The sequence below is a fragment of the Stegodyphus dumicola genome, chromosome 10, assembly GCF_044657685.1.
Source record: "Stegodyphus dumicola isolate Sdum_Otavi_A_Nest chromosome 10, ASM4465768v1".
NCBI classification, from domain to species: domain Eukaryota; kingdom Metazoa; phylum Arthropoda; class Arachnida; order Araneae; family Eresidae; genus Stegodyphus; species Stegodyphus dumicola.
The window spans coordinates 44,283,512-44,306,682 of record NC_140777.1 but is presented as its reverse complement, the minus strand read 5'-3'; the positions used below and the strand labels follow the sequence as shown (position 1 = coordinate 44,306,682).

The following is a 23,171-nucleotide window of genomic DNA, read 5'->3' as shown; positions in this document are numbered from 1 at the left end:
CACCAGCATTTTTAGCCACTGTTGAACTGCCAGTGTTTAGCAATTTTACTGTTGAGTTACTAGTGGGCTCTCAGAGTTGTGAAACAGTAATAATTTATACTTCATTTATTCTCAGTATCTGACTGTGCTGGCTACATAAGACTCCAACGTGATATAATGCTGGTGTGAGATAGCAGCATTCTGCAGAAATTCTTCATGATGATTAGATTGGATTTATTAGATTAGGGCAAAACACACTAAGGGGAGTATGGACTAAAGGGAGGTATGCCTTTATGGAGAATTTCAAAGATAAATGACTCACATTCATGTTACACATGGGGAAATACATTAAAATGCCTATGCAACATGCTTGTTCACCAGGATCTGAGTCAACTGCAGTATTCAGCAGTCTTATCCACTTGGTTATTGGTAAGCTGTCTATAATGATATCTTCCAAGTTTAGTAGGGCATCATAAGGGTAGTTGTGCCTTCAAGAAAATGCTATTTTTCCACCATCACTTTTTAAATCAACATAAATAATATTTTAAAAGACATTCTGAACTAAATATTTTACTTCACTATGATAATATTGCAAGGGTAAAAGGAATCATATATTTTTAATATCATTATAGTTATATAGCTATACTTATTAAGAATTAAAGGTAGAACTGTTCATAGTCTTACAAAATATTGATAGTCTAAAAATCATGATTTAAATACTACAAAGTTGTTTCCCCCCTTTCACGCAGTTTTCACATGTTTTATTTTGCTAGTCAAATTTATATTTCGGGGATTTGGTACTTTTAAAGTGAAAAATTTGTTAGAAAGTTTCGTTTATCCTTACTTGGACCTACATAATTTTAACATTTAGTATATGAATGACATACCTACCACACCCAACACGACACTTACTATGTTCTCTGATGATACAGCGGTTCTAGCACAATGCACATTTCTAGGCCCAGTCATCCAATGGTTACACCAACACTTACAGGCATTAGAGACTTGGTTCACCAAGTGGAAAATTCTTGTATATTGCAAACGGCGTAGAATTGTGTTGTCCGCCAAATTACAAATTCTCCTAGGTACTTACACAATAGCCGCATCCACTAAGAACTTAACGTCGCATTACTTAGAACGCACTACGACACCCTTACCAAGAAATTTCATGAAAGCCAAGCTAAAAGCCACAAAGCAGCCACCAAAATCTGTGACTATGGTTAGAATGACCTGTCCAATTTAAACAGACCTCTGGCCAAGCTGAATATTTATAACATGTAATCTGATTTTTATTGGATCTTCTGTATTGAATCTATAGTTAATGCTCATTGTATATTAATGTATATTCTTGCATTATATTGTCATATTACTGTGAATTTGCTCCATGTGTCAACTTGCTCCTATTGCATCTTAATTCTTTACTAGCAGCACTAAAACTTTTCGTGCTTGCCAATGTGTTAACCCCTTTTATTTCAGGCTCTTGCACCTAGCTCAAACGGCATAGCTAAACAGTTTATAGATATCAAAAACTTTTAAAAAAAAAGCGCTTCAAATATTTAAATCGTTATCACTATGCTTTAATACTTATTATAACTTTATTCTTGCTCTTTACAATGGCAGCTAAAAGGAGGGGATGCATTATTATTCGTCCTTTAAGTGAAACCATTCCAAACTTTCTAGTCTTTTAAAAGTTAATAAATCAGATAGCTTTAAAAGTCTGTCCAATTATAGAAAACTTTTTCTTAGTAGTTTTTTCTACAGAATAAAACTTAAATTGAGATTTTTAGAAAAGCAATCTTTAAACCACAAATAACGGAATTTTATATCAAGCATATTAAATCAAATATTGCAAATTATAATTAGGTGATGTGATTCAATGGCTTTAAAGTAGAAGTTTTTTTAATAAAAATTTTTAAAAATCAGTCATAATAATATAATAATCACAATTAATACACATATTAAAATACAGGATGTTTTTAATATTACACGTAGAGATGGATGAAAATATTTTACAAGCTTCTGTCTACTGATGTTGTTCAGACATTAAAATTTTTAAAGTTAGTAATCTCATCGAGGCCAGAAACATTCTTAAAGATACCATGGCATGACAAATTGCATAGCAAAGTGGGATGTATGCTGCATTATATGAAAAAATGTCAAAAAGTTATAAAAACAAGTTCAATTTATTATTAAAAATTTCAAAAAAATTAAACCAATATAAAGTGCAAAACCATCATAAAAATAAAAGAAAGAATTCTGTTCTGTCACATAATATAAAATGTGAGAAACGTATTTTTATGAGTTGCAATAAAGTTGCACATGTTTATAAAAATCAACGACTGGATGAGCTAAAAGATTAAATGTATTTTATTCTGTCACTAGATATATTTTTTAAAGAAACTGATGAATTAGTATTCTCGGTGTTAAAAAATGTGGTCTTCATAATTCTTTTAATCTTTATTGTAGGAAGTTATGTATAATATATATACAATTAAACTATACAATGAAAGCATTCAAATTTATTTACAAAATTGCATTAACTACTTCTTTCAATGATAATTCAAGTTACATCGATCAGGTATTTAGCTTGGTAATAATAGCAAATCTAATAATTCTGAAATGTATTATATATCATTAAACACATGGACTTACTCGGTGTTAAAATCTAAAACAACAAAGAAATATAATATTATATTAAAACTAAGATTACTTAATACTAGTGTGAAAATCATATAAGTTACTAACAAATTAATACTCGATTATACCAAGAATTTAAACAAAATTCCATGTATATTGAAAACTTCCCAAATACATTATCTGAAAGGAATAAACAAAATGTTAGCCCAATCTGAATTGCCAAGTTAAATAAAACAACAAATATATTAGTTCTGAACCTCTAGCTTGTATAAATTTATACTGTCCTTTAAGTTTTGACCGCTCGTCGCCCAGATAGTAAAGTGGAGGGGGAGCTTACTGCGATACCGAAGAGTCCAGGTTCGAATCTTGGAGAAGGCATGGCTGTAACTGTCCGTCTCTTCATAGGAGGGAACAGTAGTCCACTTATTAGGTCCTTTCACAATAAAGTGACCACCACTTTTGGCCTTAGTATCTTGCGATTGATTCCCTCGCAGAAAGTATTACTTCTGCAATCAATACTGCTACTTACACGATCCCTGACAATAACAATGTTGACCGACTCTCGACCTTTATTCGGGACCAAATCAACGAACGCAACAGATATCTAAAGAGGTGGAGTTTGACATGGGAGCCGAATATTAAGAAAGTGTTAAATGAGCTTAACAGAAAAATTAAAAACAACAAATAAGCAAGTATAGACAATAAACATAGGAGAAGAAAATCCTTGGCATAAATGGACTCGGACGAATACTTCTGGGCTTTCGCCAAAAGACTGAAACAAAAACCTACTCTAAACAGACCAATTTATACTGGGAATAAGACTGTGATTACTAATAAGGAAAAAGCCATGGTACTTTCTGACCATCTTCAAAACCAGTTCAGGCCAAATGACAAACCATGTCACCATAATTTTGTTGAATATGTGCATAACTTTGTATCTGACTGGCTCTGAGCGCACTCAGTTAAAATCAAGACTGATTTCACGTCACCTAAGAAAGTCCATAGTATTATTAAAAAGCTAAAAAATCGGATAGCCCCAGGACATGATGACATCAGTAACCTGGCTTAAAGCACCTTCCTATGAATCTTATTCCTAAATATGTCAGTATTTTGAACCCCTGCTTAGGGCACATCTACTTCCCTACTATCTGGAAGAAGGCTAAGGTGATACTCAAACCTGGAAATGATTTTACAAAACCAGAGGGCTTCAGGCCCATCAGCCTTCTCTCTGGCATGGGCAAAATTTTTGAAAATGTCATCATGGCTACAATGCAGCCTTTGTTTGACAAACTCCCCATTGAACAGTTCGGTTTCTGTAAAAACTTGTCAACGATGAAACAGCTTGTTCGCTTATCTGAGTTTATTGGTAGTGCTTTCCATTAATAAGTTAAATGTCGCCCTACTCATACTAGATGTGGCGAAAGCATTTGACCGCATCTAGCATGAGGGGCTGATCTCTAAACTTGTCGAGTTAAATTTCACCAGAGAACTTATTCTTCTTGTGCACTCATTTATCACTAACAGACTATTCTATAATTAAGACAAAATAACACGCCGAATAAATACTAATTCAGAAGTCAAAGAACAAAAATCAGCGTTATATTTACAAAATTTTCACAGGACTCATTTTGCGGTTTTGCAGCTGAGGATGTTGGTTAGGTAAAACCATCGAAACTAGTCCTGTGAAAATTTTGTAAATATAACGCTGATTTTTGTTGTTTGACTTCTGAATTAGACTATTCTATGTATCTATTGGTAGTGACACTTCGGATAAGACACTGTTGCGTGCTGGGATCCCTCAGGGATTGATTTTAGGTCCTACTCTCTACCTATATTATATTCCGGACCTTCCTAAAGATGTATTGGATTAAAATTATTTTCTCGGCCGCTACGCTGATGATACGGCTGTAGCAATCAAATCGAGTAACGCAAATCATGCTGTCTATAAGTTACAGAAATACATGCCAACTCTTGAAGAGTGGTGCCTTAGTTGGAGAAGAGATATAAACACGCAAAAATCGCAACTCTTGGTCTTACGTAAAACTAGCAGAAATGCTTCGATTAAGACAAAATTATTTCTTTTCAACGAAGAAGATCCTCTCGTGACTTAATGTAAGAGCTTGTAAAGCTACTTAGATGTTGTCTACAATAATAAGTTAACGTGAACAGATCACATTAAGAATGCTAGAAGAAAGGTCTTAGCTACTATAAATTGTCTCAGATCACTCATACGAAACTTCTCAAAGCTTAGCTTGTATAAGAAGCTTCGCATTTACACGGCTATGATCAGGCCAATATTTTCGTACGCATCGCCCACCAGGGCAACTGCCTCACAAAAAGACATAGTCAAATTGCAGGTCATTCAAAACAAATTTCTCAGGATCATAACAGACGCTCATTTCTTTGTAAGCTATGATACGCTTCATACAGATCTTAAAGGGGAAAAAGTGGAGGATTTCTTAAACCACATGAATGAAAATTTCTTTAATAAAGCCCTAAACTCTAACCATATTACCAATCTACAAGTGCTCAACTATCAAGTATACTTCAAGAAGATCAAGCTTATCGTCCTTTCGCGGCTCACCCCACCCGATACTCTAACTTCCCTACCTGATACACCTCTATCTAAGACTTCCTGTACATCTCAGTTATTCTCTTAGATACGTACTTGTACTCCATTCTCGCAGGTACTCTCTCAATAGTTCGTCTCACTTGTATCGATAATATCACATATCTACGTTATTGCAATGCTTCGCTGCGTCCTCCTATGCCTCTTGGTTGGTCTCTCGTTAGTCTCTCGTGTCTCCTTGCATGTTTTAACTCACCCCCTACCACTTCATATGCTTTGAAATTTTACCTTTTGACATCGCTATGTTATCCGCCCATGTGGCCCTATCTGACTGAGCCGGAAATGTTGCGCTTCGCGCGATATCGCGGCGATAATTATTAAACTTATAAATTTAATAATAAATGGTAGTTCCGACATATTCCCCCAAACAAAAAATGAGTTAATTTGAAATGAAATTATTGTATTTTGTATTAAACGCCATCTTATTACATTTTTAAAAGAAAGATTAACACATTTTCTCATTCACGTTTAAAACATAAAATTTTTCTGCTAAATTTGCTTTTTTATATAAAGTATAAATTATTTTATATAGTTTATATATATACATAAATTTATACAATGTATTAATATATACATATATAAATATATGTGCATATCATATATGTGTGTGTGCATATCATATATGTATATCTATCTATGTATCTGTCCATATAATATGATGTATAATCAAACGGATTATGGCGAGAATTGAGGCTAATTACATTTGAAATAAAATTAGTCATGCTATGAATTTTAACCTTCAGGAATAGGCTATTCATCTTTCTTGTATCCGGCAGAGATTAATTCCGCTTCATTTCCGGAGCAGGAAAATTCTTTATCAAAAGCATCCGGAACCTCCATAATCACATTAAAAAAAGGGAAGGAATGGAGTAGAATAAAATGTGACTTTTTTCATGCTGAATAACACTATATAAAAGGCGACTTAAGAAGATAAGAAACCGAAGCTCAACTTTTCGAGCGTGAGGACATAAAGGTAAATTTCGACTATTAATTAATTACTTCGTTTTGTTACTTTTAATTATTTGATGAAAATTTATAATAATTAACTAATTTTTTTAAAATATACATTGCTTTATCATTTATTATAATAATATTTGCTATAGGATGCTTATGAATTTGAATAATATATGTTTCTATAGCAGTTTAAGTCTGTAAGGAAAGCCTTCTAGTATTTTATTATAGAATATTTAGATTATAAAGTTGTTGGTTTAAGAAATCGCTCTGTTAACTTGGCATCGGTCTGACTTACAACAGTTTTAAAATTCGCTGAAATTTAAAATAAAATAAATGTTAAATTCAGCAAACAGTACTAACAAAATGTAACTGTAACAAAGAAATAGTGTTGTGTTTAATCTCGTTTGTCTTATATCAGAGCAAGTCCTTAAAATTCATCGTAGTCAGGACTGTACCTGCAGTTGTCAAGGGCCTTTGGCACCATACAGGTAACAAGTACGACTTTGCTTATTTCCACTCGCAATTTTGAAGGAGAGCATCTTGGAAAACCGGTTTCAGAGCCTTCCACCCCTCTTTTCCTACCACCAGCCTTTCGAGAGGATCTCCCACCCCTCTCCCCTTCCACCAAACCCATGGAGGTAGGAAGTAAGAAGGAGTCGCCCTAAACAAGTTTCTCCGTACCCTGCTCTGAAGCACCGGCGATCCCTACGTGGTGACCAAAACATTGGGTCATTTACCATTGAGTTCTATGGGATTTGACGCGTTCGGGTGTAAATATTTTGTAATTACGTCGCAAATATACAGATAAATGTATATATTTTCTTTTTCTACAACACTTCAGAGTCCTAAGTATGTGAAAACAACATATTTTTAAACAACATTTCATTCTGAACGGAATTAAATGCTATACTTTTCACAGGACAGTTTTCTCAGAATGGTTTAATTTGAATGAAATATTTTCACAAGTTTTCGGTAATTACATTAGAAAAAAAAATTAAGGTAATTCGATTTTATTCGGTTAAGGTTCAAAAATTAAGATCAAAGTTTATTGCATTATTAATATTAAAATTATGCATTATTTCTTTTCTATTTATAGAGCTTCTTAATAAAATACTTTCTTAAATATGTCATGATTTTTTGGCTTCTGAGGCATCTTTTAAATCGAAAAATGTAAGTCAATTTATAATTAATGCTCTATTCGGTTCATTTTAAATTAGAGAATTATTAGGAATTAGTGAAATACTTTAAATAAGTATTTCGCTAATTCCTAATAATTAAATAGGTATTAAATAGTATTTGACTTTCTCTGAACATTTCTCAAAGGGAATAAAATAATTTTTTTTAAGTATTATTTAAAACTTGTAACTGAGTTATTATAAAATGTAAGGGGAATAATTCTTTTAATTATACTTATCAGATTTTTTTTTTTTTTACCCTTCATTTCAACAATACATATTCCAAAACTCTTTATTACGTTCTTAAGTGCGCATCTCATAGCATTTGCTTTACAATACCTTTTAACAGATTGCTTTCTAATACGAACAATTCTTGCTTAAATAGTTTTATAACGTATTTGTCAACAGGATTTCAATTTATGTTTACAACTCAATATTAAGGTTATTATATATTTAGATAACATTTATAATCATTATAAATTAGATACATTTAATCATTAGATTTCTTCACAGTACTTTCACAGTTGTTTATAAGTGAATAAATTCTTCATTTCAAATACATTTATAAATAATTTAATGAATATTTAAGTATTTTGTCAAAGGCAGATACATGCTTTTTGCATAAAATGCATTGAAATATGTATGGGTATTTATGCATGCAAGCACATGTATAAATACCCATACATATTTCCTATTTATCATTTCCGGCATGTGCAAATCTTTAATTTCTGTGCATTCACTATATTTTTCGTGTAAAGTAATTTACACTAATTTAGCATACAACCGAAAGTTTTACATAAAAAATATATATGAATATAATTTGAATGAAAATTATATGTATTATTTTTAATACCCACTCAAAGGTCAGTTTTACTTCAAAATTCCTCCACGATGGCATCTCTCTCTTTAGGCAGATAGCCCTTGCATGCGTTACTCTATGTAATAAAAACTTAATCTGACCTATGTGCCTAATTACAAATATTTTAACATACATAATTTTATATTTACATTTAGCCATTAAGTTTCAAACTTTTCAAATCTTCTAGAAAATAAATTTTGGCAGATCTCTTTTAGCAATTTTCTTAAAATCTATATTTTTGTAGTGCAACAGCTTAGAATTTTATAAAACAAATTCATAATCAAAATCGCTGTTGTTAGTTATCGAAAAATAACCAAGATGTGATTTTTGCGTAAATGTCAGTAAACTATACAAATTGCTATTATCCATCACACTATGAATGTTTCTTTCATGAGTGTCCCTTTTTCGATTTCTATGGAACTGTCGTGTGTCGAAATACTATCAGAATCTTGTCAAGCGAGCTTCTGAATGTAAACAAAGAACACCCAGTCTGGTGACCCAAGCTTCAAAGCAGTGCTTCACTTCTAGCGCGAAATGGCCCCTCCTCCCTTTCCTACCTCCATGACCAAACCACACGAGAGGACTTTCGGCTCGCAGTATATTTAGAGTGGCGCCACGCCGCACCGACACTATACACTTACAGACATCCATGCGTTCTCCGGAATTCGGACCCGGGCCTTTCGGCACGGCAGTCAGCGACGCTAACCACTATACCGGTTGGGAGGCATAAAAACATATTTAATCATTAAAGCTAATTAAATTATTTGATATTTTCAATTGAATTTAATACAATTTAAAAATTAGATATTAATGCTAATTTTAATTAAAGCAATAAAGAAGTTGAATTAAACTTCTATTAAAATAATTACTATTTTGAATTTTAAGCATGTTGTGCATTAAAATTGTAATGAATTTTAACCTTTTAAATAGAATGTTGTTTTATTTCGGTATACATGTAACAGACGTACATACAGATTCTTCATTATTTAATAATGAGGTCTTATTAATATTGTACTTGGTCTAGAGAAAAACGTAAAATGATTCTTATCTTCAAGATGTCTAATTTTATATTTTAAATACACGCATTTTAGACTGAAGTAGCAACAGTTTAATGGAAAAATTTAATCAAAGTTTTTATTCTTTAAAAAGTATTAACAATATCATTTTGAACATGCACTTCTCTTTAAACTTTATTATCCAGACAGCTTTTCAGTTTGCTTTTTTTTTTTTAAATTTCATTTAGTATCTTTTAAATTTTGCTATCTAGTCAGCTTTTCAGTTTGCGTTTTTATTTAATTTTCTCCAAAATTATGGAAATTAAGTGCAAAAGAGGAATACTTAAGAGAAGAAAAGTATGACTGTAGAGTTTGAACTTAAATGCAATATAATTATAGCGTAGTGTCTGCTTGATTTGCTAATCATCGCTGATGAATTGCTGAGGAATGAAAGGATAACTGTTGCGTAATAAACTACGAATCACTTTTAAACCTTTTGCCTGGAATGAATTTATTGGCATCGATATTAGTAGGCGTGGCTTAATGTATTCTTGATTAATGTTATTATTCGGATATTGTTATCAAATTGCCGAAACCTGCCCATTTGTTTATACGAAAACATGGACAATATATCGCTAAATGTGATCAAGATATTATAGAACAGTTATTTTAAATGAGTGGTTTGCAAAGTGGGGTACCCTTATCTCAAAGGGTACGCGAAGTGATACTTGGGGGGTACTCCAAAGAAGTAGGCTCACGATCATTTGCGAGTGTCTGATCATGTATCACGTGAGTACGCGATTCTTCCATCGACCACAATGTCTAGTTTCACTAGCGTCTGGGGAGCTCAAAGTCATAATTGCACCTGCTTTAAAGCGTATGCACATTGCATTACATTACATTATATTGCATTATTTTACTTTATATTACATTATATAATATCATATTACATTATTTTACATTATATTGCATTATATTTTTATATTGACCAATTTACAATTAGTTTCGTCTCATGGTACGCAATCAAAAAAATTTCGAAATCGCTGATTTAAAGTAAACAAAGTTCATAATTTGAGAAAAACCTTTCAGTTGCATATAAGTTTCTTGGAAATAATAATAATAATAATAAAATTACATATAAATTGAAGTTTTTAAGAGATACTTAAAATTTTTTTTTTTTCAAGGAACCAAAAATTATTTTAGTGAATTAATTAAATATGATATCACTGAAATTCTTATTTTATCACAAATAAATATATTTTATCAGGCAGATATAAATTTTTTCCTATCTGAAGAAAGTCTGGGTAAATTAATATATTTAACGATAATTCTAGGGCTCCTGACATCAGATAACTACGAAACATGATGAAAATTCTTTTCTGCAGCTTCATCTTGTCTCTTTTCAGCGTTTCAGGTAAGTTGTATTCAAAATATAACTGGTTATTTCATTAGAAAATACTTTTCCATTTTCATTTTTAGGGTATTTTTTCCCTCATCTCCGCAGCCCTTCGTGGTGTAACTGGAAACACGCATCACACGTATTCAGGAGGAGGTCGGAAGTTCGAATCCCGACAACGGCATTGCAAATTTTTCACGTTCATGCATCGATATAACCTGATGACTCTACACATTATAGACATAAATTTGTTGGACAAAATTGTTCATAAGATGTCAAGCGAAAATTCACCTCTGATATGAAATATTCTTGACATTAATGTTTGAGACTTTAGTCTTTGCTTGATTTTTAGTACTTATTTACAAAAGTCCAGTTGTAAAAGGAGCCCCAGCAGCCGAGCGGCAAAGTCATTAAACACTAATAGTTCCCACTTGGGTTAAATTCCAGACGAACGGGCTGGCTGTGTGGACGTTTTCATGGTTTTCCTCATGTGTAAGGTGTATACGAGCCAATTTCCCTTAGAAAGTTCCCCACGATCTTTTACCTTACGCAGTAAGGCCTTGCGTTCTTTGTCATAATCGGCTAAAACATGTCAACTGGTTAGGTTTATTTAATTATGGCAAAGCACACTAGGGCTATCTGCCTAAGGGAAGGGATGCCTTCGTGGAGGACTTTCTAAGGGAACGGGCTCGTATACACGTTACACATGGGGAAAACCACGAACATGCCCATGCAGCCAGCCCGTTCGTGTGATTCGAACCTCGGACCGAACTACCAGTATTCAGCCACTTTATCGCTCGGCCACTGGTGGGCCTCAACTGTAAAGGACATTTACAAAAGGAAATGCTCAAATGACATGCAGTCGGTATAAACGATATTCTGAGACTCGATGAACTGTATTTTCAAAAAGCTACTAGCTGTAATCTAGGAAAATTTGTTAGCTATTCCACTGTCAAATGGAGGGAAACCAATTTATGGATAGATTTCGAATTTCGAAGCTTTCAATATTACAAGCCGCTTTAGTAGACGCTAACCGCTAACTTGAATGTAATATGTTATACAAATGTTAATAGTTAAAAAATAACGGATACTTTTAGTACAATGTAAACTTATTTTAGAAGTGTAAATAGGAAAGAAATAAATTATCAGAATCTCTGTATATTATTAACATGCAACAAGGCATTACGTGCTTTTACATTTGTTATTTTTTTAGAACTTTTATTATATACTTATGTATTGCTGTATCATTGACGAATGGTTTGAAGTGAATTTTTATTAATTTCTCTTTTATGCATTTTCTGTGCATGACTGCCAAGTTCATCCTTGTGCAAATTAATTGAAACAAACTCGAAAAATTGAGAAAACTAAGAAAAAATGTTTTTTTTTTAAATTTATATAAAATTAAACATTTTAGTACATAATATGATCCCCACAACACTTTATTAACATTTGGACACGATTTGGCATGGATACTAATTTTTCTTGTGTCCTTGTACCACACATGAATTATCGCCGTGTTTAGCTTCTCCATAGTTGTACAGTCCATATTTAATATGCAATTCTTTTATATAGCCCAGAGATTCTCTGTTGGGTTAATATCAGGAGAATTCCTAGGCCACTACAATGTCTCAGTTTGGTTATCAGAAATGAATTTCTTGACCATTTTGGACGTTTGGCACGGGCTAAAACCCTACTGAAAAATCTCCGCGCGATCAGGGTATCGATTCTTCATCTATAGGAGCAACCTTTTTATCCAGAATGGCTATGAACCAGATATCCAGAATAGCCATATTGCTAAGAACGCATGTATACAGTCAACAGGTTTTGCAAAGTCCAAAACATCTTCTTTTGAATGTTTAACAACCTGGTTAATGTGGTTATAATGTTCCTAAATACTTTGTCTAGATATCATGTCAAGGAACCTAGTGAACTAAATAGCGAATTATCGCTGAGTTCAAGTAGTTGCTACAGAGACTTGAGAAGAGTTAAAGCACCCTTTTATTCTCCCAAAGAAATAATAACAGATGGCCCCTTCTCGGGCTTACAGGAAAGCCTTCATTTGGACTTTTAAATCAGACTAAGAAACTACGACCTAGTTTAATACTAAACTAAATAGACATAGCCGAAGCTAGACACAAATACCTAACATAGTTCGACCTTAAATGAACTTAGCCGGCGATTCTCAACAGGTACATAAAATACGGACCAAGGACCAAGGCGATGGCTTCCGGAGTATCTTTGCTGGAAACAGCAATAACTTCCACAACTTTTAAGAAATAATGAATAATTAAGAGATGAGTATGGCTAAAGTGAAGAACGAGAACCGTTAAGGGTTTAAAGGTACAGGAGATTGATAAGAAGTCCAAAAGGGACGAAAGCTTCTTTCAACTTCTATCTTTACCTGTGTATAGGGGGTCAAAGACCGCCCGTCGCTCAAAATACAACCGAACGTAGACGTAGCCGGCAAACACGCTCCACTAAGGGCTCCTACGCACTCTCTCTTTCGAAGTAAGTTGAACTTTCTTTTCTACTTCTAACTCATTTGCATTAAACGCGATATTAAAATGTCATTATGGCAAGGAGTTGTAAGTGGAAACAAGAGAAACAAGTGAAAGAAAAGATTTTCAAAATTAAAAATAACTGTTCTAAAATTAAAATACACCTTACATGGTAATCCATAATGTTTTTTTCGCCTGGCGATCTCCGCACGTGTTGAGTTCGCTGGCCTTGGACGAAAAAATGGCTTTCGTCGCTAAATAGTACTTTTGCCCAATTTTTATATTTTAGTACCCTCAAGTAGCGATTTTTCTTCATTGGTTGGCTGAGAACAGAACACGGAGAGAAACGGTATAGCACCAGGGTGCCTGGGTTACCAGAACCCTACCCCTTGTAGAACGGCTAGGTAGTTGTGAATTATGCCAAAAAAAAAATAACTAGAACATAAATCGAACAAGTAAAAAACAGAATTTCCTAAGTCTCTCTTCCATTTTGAACAAGTGAGTGCAACTTGCAATAATGAAGAATCGTGCCCATGATCGTAAAACAATGAAAATGGGCTGCTAAGATGGTGCAAAGAATTTTAGAAGAAGGATTAGTCCTTAATAGTCCTTAATTTTCATCTACCGCAAACTTCATAAGCATCATCGCTGCTCTAAACCTCTCTGTTAGCTTTTCGGCGGTAGACTTTGCTGCACGAATTTTCGCGATGTGTTTAATCATGCTTCGTAGCAAGCTGTTAACTTTTCTATCTTTCAGCCAACTGACTGCTTCTCGAAGATCATCTGGGGGAGGTTGGAGTGAGAAGTGCTATTTTCCTTCTCGGTACTGCTGGCGCTTTACTTGGAAGTACGGGAAAGTCATCATCAATCTTTACGAACTCCTTGGGATTTAGTGGTGGGCTTCTTCTCCGTTTTCTTCTCAGATTTCCTTCTGTAATAGCTACAACTACGGTAGCTCACATGGTTTTCTTAACAATAAATGCAGGTGGGTTCTTCATCTTGTCTGACGGGACATTCCTTACTCCTGTAAGAATTGCCACACTTGGTTAGTGCACAGGTGCTGAGAGTGACCCTCACTCCTGACACCTTGACCTCTTTTTCGGATTATGCTTCTCAACCTTGACGTTGAAACTGAACATATTGTTCAAATTAAAGATTGCGTAGCCTGCTTGATTCTTCTTCAGTTCGAGCAGGAAAATGGGAAGCTTCTCGAAATTCTTTGATTTTCCTTTTCGAAATTGTTTTAGCTTCTCAATGGTTAATAGCCGCTTTAGATCGTCAAGTATTGCTTCCTCTTTCACCGTGTCTGGTAGGTCTTTCAGTATCGCTCATAGTGGTTTCTCACTTGGTAACTGAAATGTATGATATGGTTTGCTCTTCTCTTGCAACATTTTCGTAGCATTTCGATAGTCCTCAATAGATTTAACATTGACGTAAATTGCCGTAGACTTCACATTCGCCTCGAACTCTTCTTTGCATTCTTTTCTTAGAAGTTCGTCTATTACCATCTAATCCACACTGCGCTGCTGAAATACAATCGGTGGGGGCGTCTTTTCCTTACTGGCTCCGCCTTCTTCCTGGTTTTTGGCTTCGTTCAGTACTTCAAATCTGTTTTCTTTCGGAACTTCCATCTGTATCTCTTTTTCGACAATTTTAACAATTTTCTTTGGCGAAATCCAAGTGTTTTCTTTCTCTTTCTTCGAATGCTGATTATCATCCCTTTTAGGCTTCTTTGCTGCCTGGCACCTTGATGAGCGCAGTAGTTCAAGAACGTTATCAACTCCTTGATCCGCCATAAGTTTCCTTAAACACATTATTTTTTCTCTTTCTTCGTCCGCTCTAGTCGTGTTCATCTCCATACTAGAATTTGTGTGAACTTCATTATCCGTAGTCTTCTTAGATTTCTTCTTCACCAATTTCCTACCCTTAGGAGAAAGCATAAAATCCTCTTTTCGCAGCGGGGAAGTCCTATTTGCCTTGAAAGAGCTGACAGAACTTCTTTCACTTAGCTCGTCTTCATCAGTAAGATCACCAGGTGCCCTATAAAAGGACATTTCGAAATACTCGAAGGTAGCTGAAATGAATAAGTCACTGACCGCCTACGATTACTGGGTCAGTTTTCGTCAAAAGTAGAAGAGATACACACTCGCTGTCTCAGGTCAGAATCAGAAAGAATCAGAAGCAGAATTGGCTGAGAAGCTATTTCTTAATAAGGCGATAGGCTCACCGACCAGCTGCAAGAAGACGCCTCTGAACAGCAGATGAGCTAATATTTGTTCCATGCTCTTTTGAATCTCTATTGAGTGCAGTACTAGTGTTTCGAAGGTATTTTTGACTTTGTGTAAGAAGAAAAGTCATTTCTTGGCTTTGTTTTGTTTTTTCAGCCACATTTACCTATCCACTTTGGAGATATGGATCCTGTTTCTTCCCCCCTTTTTTGTCTTATGATACGGCTCAGGGTGTCAATACTAACTCCAGCTATATTTGAAATCTCTCTGTAAGTCTTTGGCGTATGTTTCTAGAGAGTAACAATCTTTGTATGCTTCCGCGGCGTCACATCCATCTCTGGTAACAGTAAACTTTCAGCTGATGTGATATCATATGGAGCTTTCATCTACGGAAATTCCTCTCAAAAACCCTTCTGATTTGTAGAAAGTTTTGCTAGAAAAAGGATTTATTCATCCTATCTACATTTTAACATATTTGGGTACGAATGTTGAAGAATGATAGGAATGATTTTAAAACTCATGAAAAAAAGTTTATTTTAATTAATTTGCACAAGGATATAAGTAAAATATTTTTAGTATGCTAATATGCTATTCTTCATTTCTATTAATAGCCTTTTTCATGCACCGTTATTTATACGTGAAAATATTCAAATGATTTTAAAGAAAGAAAAGAACTCAAAAATGAGTTTACAAAATTTAATGGAAAGAAGCTTTTATTCCAATAATATCAATTATAAAAGTTTTCTGATAGATGAAAATCACTACGATTTTTACAATAGAAAAAATACAGTGAGACTAAATTAAAAATATTTTCGAATATTCTTTTTATACGTATTAAATTGTATGCATTGGCTTCCCTCTAAAATAAAGATTTAAAATTCAGTTTTGGAATTCTGTTGCCGCATGTTTTGGAATTCTGCACGTGAATGAAGTAATACTTTTCTCACCAAAAATCACATTTAAATGAGACAAGGATCCCAGCAAAGGATGACTGTAATAATTAATCACCTAAGGTATCATATTGGATTGTTTATACTTTTTTCTGTGTTTTAGCTGAGCATTCTGGACACAGACGGAATTGTCATGATTTGTGGTATTATCAAAACATTCGGAACACAGGAAACTACGAAATAGATGTTGATGATGATGGTCCTCTTGCTCCCATTATAGTCGAATGTGATATGGGAGACGGAAGAGATTCTCATGAAGTAAGCGGTTAATATTGATTCTTCCCGATATATTTAGGTGAAATATTTAGGTGAAATGAACATGTAAAGCAACATTTCGTTCCATTCAACCACTCCATTTAAAGTGCGCTTGTCATAGGTAAAGATAGATAAAATGCAAATATTATTGTTTAAAATATTTCTTTAATTAAATCTAATAAGGGTTTGTAAAAACCAAATGAATCTGTAATAGGTGTAGAGTATATGAAGTTAAAAGCATCTGTTATTACCTAAAATATTGCTGCAGATAATCATAAAAATTATTAATTCAGTATCAGCTCGTATATACTTAGAATTATATAACTCTCTTGAGTCTTTAGGTTTATTATTTCATCAGAAACATGAAAAATCAATGGTGTTCCTGCCGAGATTGGAACTCCTGACTTTGTAAAGAACTCCTTCGTTAGGTGCTTATTATATGCTTTTGAGTTCAAAATGCAGTAAGTATTACGCAACCTCACAAATGTACTAATCATTATACGGAGTCAGATGCGCTACTTGCCGCCAGTCACCACAAATATTTGGGACATTAATTAAAGGGATGAGAGAGTAGTTTTTAACTCGATTATTATTTAAAGTTGAAATGAAATTAAAAATATGTGTTTCCAGATTATCAGCATCAACTAGTTCGGAGTGTAGCAAAGAGAAGAAAATCCATTTCGAACATATTGCTTCAAATTTTCTTAGATTCTTGAGTAATGATCCACTTTCTATGAAATATATAATCGTGCATTAAAGCTTAAGAAATAGCATATACAGTAACAAAATATTTTATAAACATTAGAATTATATTTATATATTTTTCGTTAGGTGCTAACTGTTCTTCATCATGATGCTGAAGATCTCACGTTAATTCGGGGATTTGAAATGCGTGGAAATATAACGTATACAGACGCTACGGAAGAGCACATGATGATCTTGATTGATTCGTCCTTTTCCTGCCAGCAGTATATGAAAGTACTTTATAAGGGGACGCTATTCGATTCCTGGAATCGTGAAAAAGCTAAGATTCGGTAAGATTTTAATCATAGCTTATGGATAATTACATAAAAATAATAGTTGGATAGACTAGCTGAGTACATAAAGGCATGTAGAGGTGATAATTATTTTTTATTTTATTTGCGATACAGTGATCTTACTTTCTCTTTCAAATACTTAAACGCATGCTGAAGTACTTATATTTAATGTTAATATTCTTAGTTAAAGTATATTTACACTTAAGATATACATTCTTATACAGTACTTAACTTCTTACATCTGTTTTATTAATCCTGGCTTCATCATTTGTATAATAAATGGTTAATTTAGATATCAGACAACAAAAATCAGCCTTATATTTTCAAATTTTCACAGGACTAGTTTCGATGGTTTTACCGAACCATCATCCTCAGCTGCAAAAAGCGCAAATGAACAAAATAAGATATAATGATTAGATAAGATAAGAAAGCCTGGACAGGAAATAAGTCACTGGCGCCATCTGTTGATGAAACCAGAACTAAAACATAATTTCTTGAAAGGCTGAAGGCAAAGATGGATTGGAATTAGGGTCGTTAATTGGAACACAAAGATTTTTTTTAATGTGAAATGCCTCTAGAAAATTCAGTTCACCAATGGAAGATGTTTTTTGAATAATTTTGGCAGCAGAAAAATTGAAAGCGTGATTTTCGGACCAACAATGATGGGCAACAGAAGACTTCTGTGTTTCCTTTTTTCTAACATGTGCCTCATGTTCCTTAATGCGAAATTTTAAGGCTCTCTTAGTTTGGCCAATGTAAATTAAGCTACACTATCAAGGAATCCTGTAAATACGCCAGGAATTCATATCCGGAATGGGGTCCTTGAGTATGCAACTCGAAATTTTATTGATGGGAGAATAAACGAACCGAAAGTTAAATTTCTGCAAAATACGTGCAACTTAATAGCTAATTGATGGAAAAAAGGGAATGACAACAGAATTTTTATAATCTCCTAAAACAAGAGTGTGCCTTTTGGTGTGATTAGATGAGAATTTTTCAACTGCTTTATTAATAATTTTGGGAGAAAAGGCCCTGTCAATAGCTATTGCTTTTAAATAATTTAGTTCTTCATCAAGGGATAGTTTGCAGGAGCAAACTTGAAGAAGAAGAAATGTTTTTAACCTTTTTTACAAACTCTATTGAATTTTTTATGGTGTAAATGTTATTGTCTAATAGAGTTGAAAATCTAGAAACTAAATGTTTAGCTAACGGATACGAGGCAGTACTAAATTTAATACAATAGAGCGGAAGGGAATACCACTTTTATGAATTTTGAGAAGAGCATATAATCTGGCAGAGTTCGCAACAGATGGGATAAGCGAATGTTTTAAGTTGCTTGAGAGGATTTGTGAAGATTTGATCGCAGTTTTTATTTTTGACAGGTCCGAAGGTAAAGCATCTTTAGGGATCGGATTATATGGTCCTTCGTTTAAGAGTTTAGTGACACCATTTTTTTTTGTCGGCCTTTGAAATGATAATATACGGGTCAGAATGAATTTCGTGCATTGTAGCTCTTTCTCGCTCTTTCGCTCATTGTAGCTCCTGCTCCTCCAAACTATCCCTTGATGAAGAACTAAATTATTTAAAAGCAATAGCTATTGACAGGGCCTTTTCTCCCATAATTATTAATCAAGTAGTTGAAAAATTCTCATCTAATCACACCAAAAGGCACACTCTTGTTTTAGGAGATTATAAAAATTCTGTTGTCATTCCCTTCTTTCCATGAATTAGCTATAAAGTTGCACGTATTTTGCAGAAATTTAACTTTCGGGTCGTATTCTCCCATCAATAAAATTCCGAGTTCCATACTCAAGGACCCCATTCCGGATATTAATTCTTGGGGAATTTACAGGATTCCTTGCCAGTGTGGCTTAATTTACATTGGCCAAACTAAGAGAGCCTTAAAATTTCGCGTCAAGGAACATGAGGCATATGTTAGAAAAAAGGAAACACAGAAGTCTTCTGTTGCTCAACATTGTTGGTCCGAAAACCACACTTTAAATTTTTCTGCTGCAAAAATTATTCAAAAAACATCTTCCATTGGAGAACTGGATTTTCTAGAAGCATTTCACATTCAAAAAAATCTTTGTGTTCTAGTTAACGACCCTAATTCCAATCCATCTTTGCCCTCATCCTTTCAAGAAATCACATTTTAGTTCTGGTTTCATCAACAGATGGCGCCAGTGACTTATCTCCTGTCCAGGCTTTCTTATCTTATCTAATCATTATATCTTATTTCGTTCATTTGCGCTTTTTGCAGTTGAGAATGATGGTTTGGTAAAACCATCGAAACTAGTCCTGTGAAAATTTGAAAATATTACGCTGATTTTTGTTGTCTGACTTCTAAATTAATATTTGTTCGGCGTGTTATTGTATTTTAATTAATAAATGGTTGTTTTAAAATCGCAAAGTGTTTTATTTAGAGTTTCTTAAAGACAAATATATCTAAAAGGGTAATAAACATACTTTACTTCTTTTGTTTTTATATTATGTCTTTCGATAATTTTTATTCCTTTTACCTCATTAACTTACAGATTTTTTATATCAGCTTGTTTTCATTGTGCTGCATACATCTGTTCAAATTTGTAATGAATAGCACTAATTATACGAGTTGTTAAATTTTTAATCCTTTTTTATTTTTTATCTCATCAAATCGTTGTAGTGATTTTGACATCAAAACATCGTAGTGACTTTTACAATTCATAATGAATAGCATTAATAAGAGTTTTTACATTTTTTAATCCTTTTCTATTTCTCATCTCATCAAAACGTTGTAGTGACTCTGACTGCCGTACCGAAGGGCCCGGTTTCGAATCACACAGAAGATATGCATGTTTGTAAATGTATAATGTTTTTGCGGCATGGGGTCACTCTAAATATATGGCTAACGGAAAGTTCTCTTGTGTGGTTTGATGGAAAGTGAGAGGGTTTTCTATAGCTTATTATTAAGTATTTGTAGCAAATGAAGCATCAGTGTGTAAATATTGTTAATCTATAGAATCAAAATTATTCTTGGTTTTTTTTGTTTGTTTGTCGTCAAGTCCATATTTCATGGAATAATGATTGCCAAAGCCTGAAGGAGGTTGGACTTATAAAACCACCCCGACCTTGAGGGAGAGGATCCGGGGGGGGAGGATTCGAGCTCTCGCACCCCTCTTCAGAAAATCAAGATCTTCAGAAAAGCTTTAAGATCTAAGAAAGGTTCGCTAGAAACGGTTTTTCACAAGGTTGTTAGCTTATTACTTTAAAAATTAAACCCCGTAAATTTTTCCCTCCCGTCAATATGATTTGCTGTATAAAATTCATTTGGTGTTTTGTCATGTTGGCACTGAAATAATCCATATATTTTATACCTTCCCTTGAAAAATAATTTTTATTAGAATTTTTTTTCTGAAACATAGTTCTTATAATTTTATTGAACGACTTGTTGCCAATTTTTTTAGTAAGAATGGTACAAAATATCAAATCATGCAGTTTGTTTGTACCTTTCCAAGGGCCTGAAGTAATCCATATTATAATAAATCGATTTTATTTCTCAACATTCTTTTAAACTAAACTAAGTATGTTAACTCAGGTCCGATTGTGATAAAACAATTTAGAATTCTTAAAGCTACACTATGGTAGGCAGATTTATTAAAAATGTAAAATGATAAACAGATGAACAAGAATAACGGATATTCATTTCTAATTCTTATATAAGATTTTACACAAATACAATGTATACAAATCTCTGATATTAAAATAAATTCCTTAGAAGGATGTTAAATCATAATTATAGTACGCAAATTATGAGTTTACTCCTAACTTTAGAACCGAACACCATTTATAAAATCGGCATATTTAGAATTTGATTTACATGTACTTGTCCCTATTTGTTCCAAGAATCACATGGTTAAACTATCTAGGAGAAGAAGATGGTAATATGAACTATGTTCGGGGAAGAAAATTACACGATGCTGGGGACAACACGTTCAAACTCTCCACGCTAAGTAAGAGAACAAAGGATACTTGATGAACATTCGCTAACACTACCCTTTTTCATAACAATGGATTATCTTCACCATCATTTACTATATAACAATCTGGAAAGTCCTTTACCTACACTGTCCTTAGTACTATCTTTCTTCTTTATCAGTCCTCGCCTTCTGCTAAATGCCAGACTGAAATAGTCTTCTCATAACTTGTCATACATAGACAGACACACATCACACGGATCGTGGCACAATAGTCAAAGTCGTAGCTAAACTTTTCAGCGCCCGGAAACAATTGAAAATTTCCTCTCCTGTTAAAAAAAAAAAAAAAAAAAAATGCATTCTAAAATTTTGTATAATCAATTTGACGCCATCTAGATCCTGTGCCCGGGGGCAGATGTCCCTCTTGCTCCCTCTTGGTGCTGATAATAATCTCAGTCAAAAGCTGAGACTCTAAGACGTCTAAGGATAGAACTGTCTCCTCCCCGTCCTTTTCTTCCATCATACGCTATCAGCCTAGAACAGTGTCTTCATAACATGGTGCAAATAGAAATGTATCACACAGATCATCACCAATCGGAAGGCGAGAATTTATCTTCCTTCATTTCACCATAATAATTTGAGCTCACTACAGCATTCCTCATATCTTTGTCCACTATAATTCGAGATCTTTCTGTATCATTCGCCCTATCTTTTGTCGTTTCTTCACTGCGCCCAAATTCCTTCAAACATCTGCAATCACAAACTTTCTTCATCCTCTCTTTTGCTCTTTGCTTTCCTTCCCCTTATTTGACAATATTTTCGTTATTTAACACTCTGAATTATTATTGGAACAAACATGTGATGCACCCGTACCTCCAGTGATCTTATATTCATCGAAGAGTATACCACAGCATTTTCTCCAACCAATTAAAAGCTTGCAGGCAATTAAAATATTATAGCCATTTTCCAGACCTCGCTTTGATTTACTTAATGTATTTTTTTTTAAATTCTTCTCTGCACAATAGGAGACTAACTGATCTCAAATTGGCGGCCTGTGGGCCGCCCCATGCGACCCTTGAAGAATTTTTTTCTAGCCCGCGAAGACATTTTAATTACAATGTTATAAGTCTTTCAAGACTTTAGTTCGAAGTCCGAGTTTACATTAGTTTCATTTCCATTAAAAACGAACCTGAAATAACATGCCAAAATATCTATAAATGCAGCTATTTAGTTTAGCGTGTGCTATAAATCTTGGACTAATAAAAAATATAATATGATATAAAAATAAAAGATTTGAAGATACAGATTTTATTAAATTTTGTTTGCCCTTCTGTCAAAAAATAAATAAAGTAAATTACGAATTTTTGCTCTAATAATAATCGCTTTGGTTGGGAATACATTTATATCTGAACAGTTTTTCATAGTTGAAAATTAACAAGAAAAGAATCCGATGGACCAATGAGCATCTGCAATCCATGCTGAATATTCAATTTTTCTCCAAGTTACAAACTTTATCAGAATCGAAATGCCATCAAGTGTGAAACTGTATTATGAAATAAAGAAGTTTGTAGTTATTTGCATACAAATATACATATTTTATTTGTGCGTTGAATAAAAATTTAATAG

At 33.7% G+C, this 23,171-nt stretch overlaps 1 protein-coding gene across 3 annotated transcripts in view; it reads left to right on the top strand.

The window, feature by feature from the left end:
* Positions 1-6,069: 6,069 nt before the first annotated feature.
* The window catches only part of LOC118195153 (neuropilin-2-like), a 70,096-nt gene continuing 52,994 nt past the window's right edge, over positions 6,070-23,171 (top strand). For 2 of the 3 annotated variants that reach the window (XM_085824902.1, XM_035366409.2), the window contains exons 1-4: positions 6,070-6,218; positions 10,563-10,642; positions 16,404-16,558; positions 17,387-17,589. In XM_085824902.1, coding sequence (XP_085681028.1) covers positions 10,591-10,642; positions 16,404-16,558; positions 17,387-17,589 — 410 coding nt within the window. In that variant the 5' untranslated portion in view covers positions 6,070-6,218; positions 10,563-10,590. Of the gene's footprint in view, positions 6,219-10,562; positions 10,643-16,403; positions 16,559-17,386; positions 17,590-23,171 lie in introns of those variants that run through there. The other variant, XM_085824903.1, reaches the window with a different exon arrangement.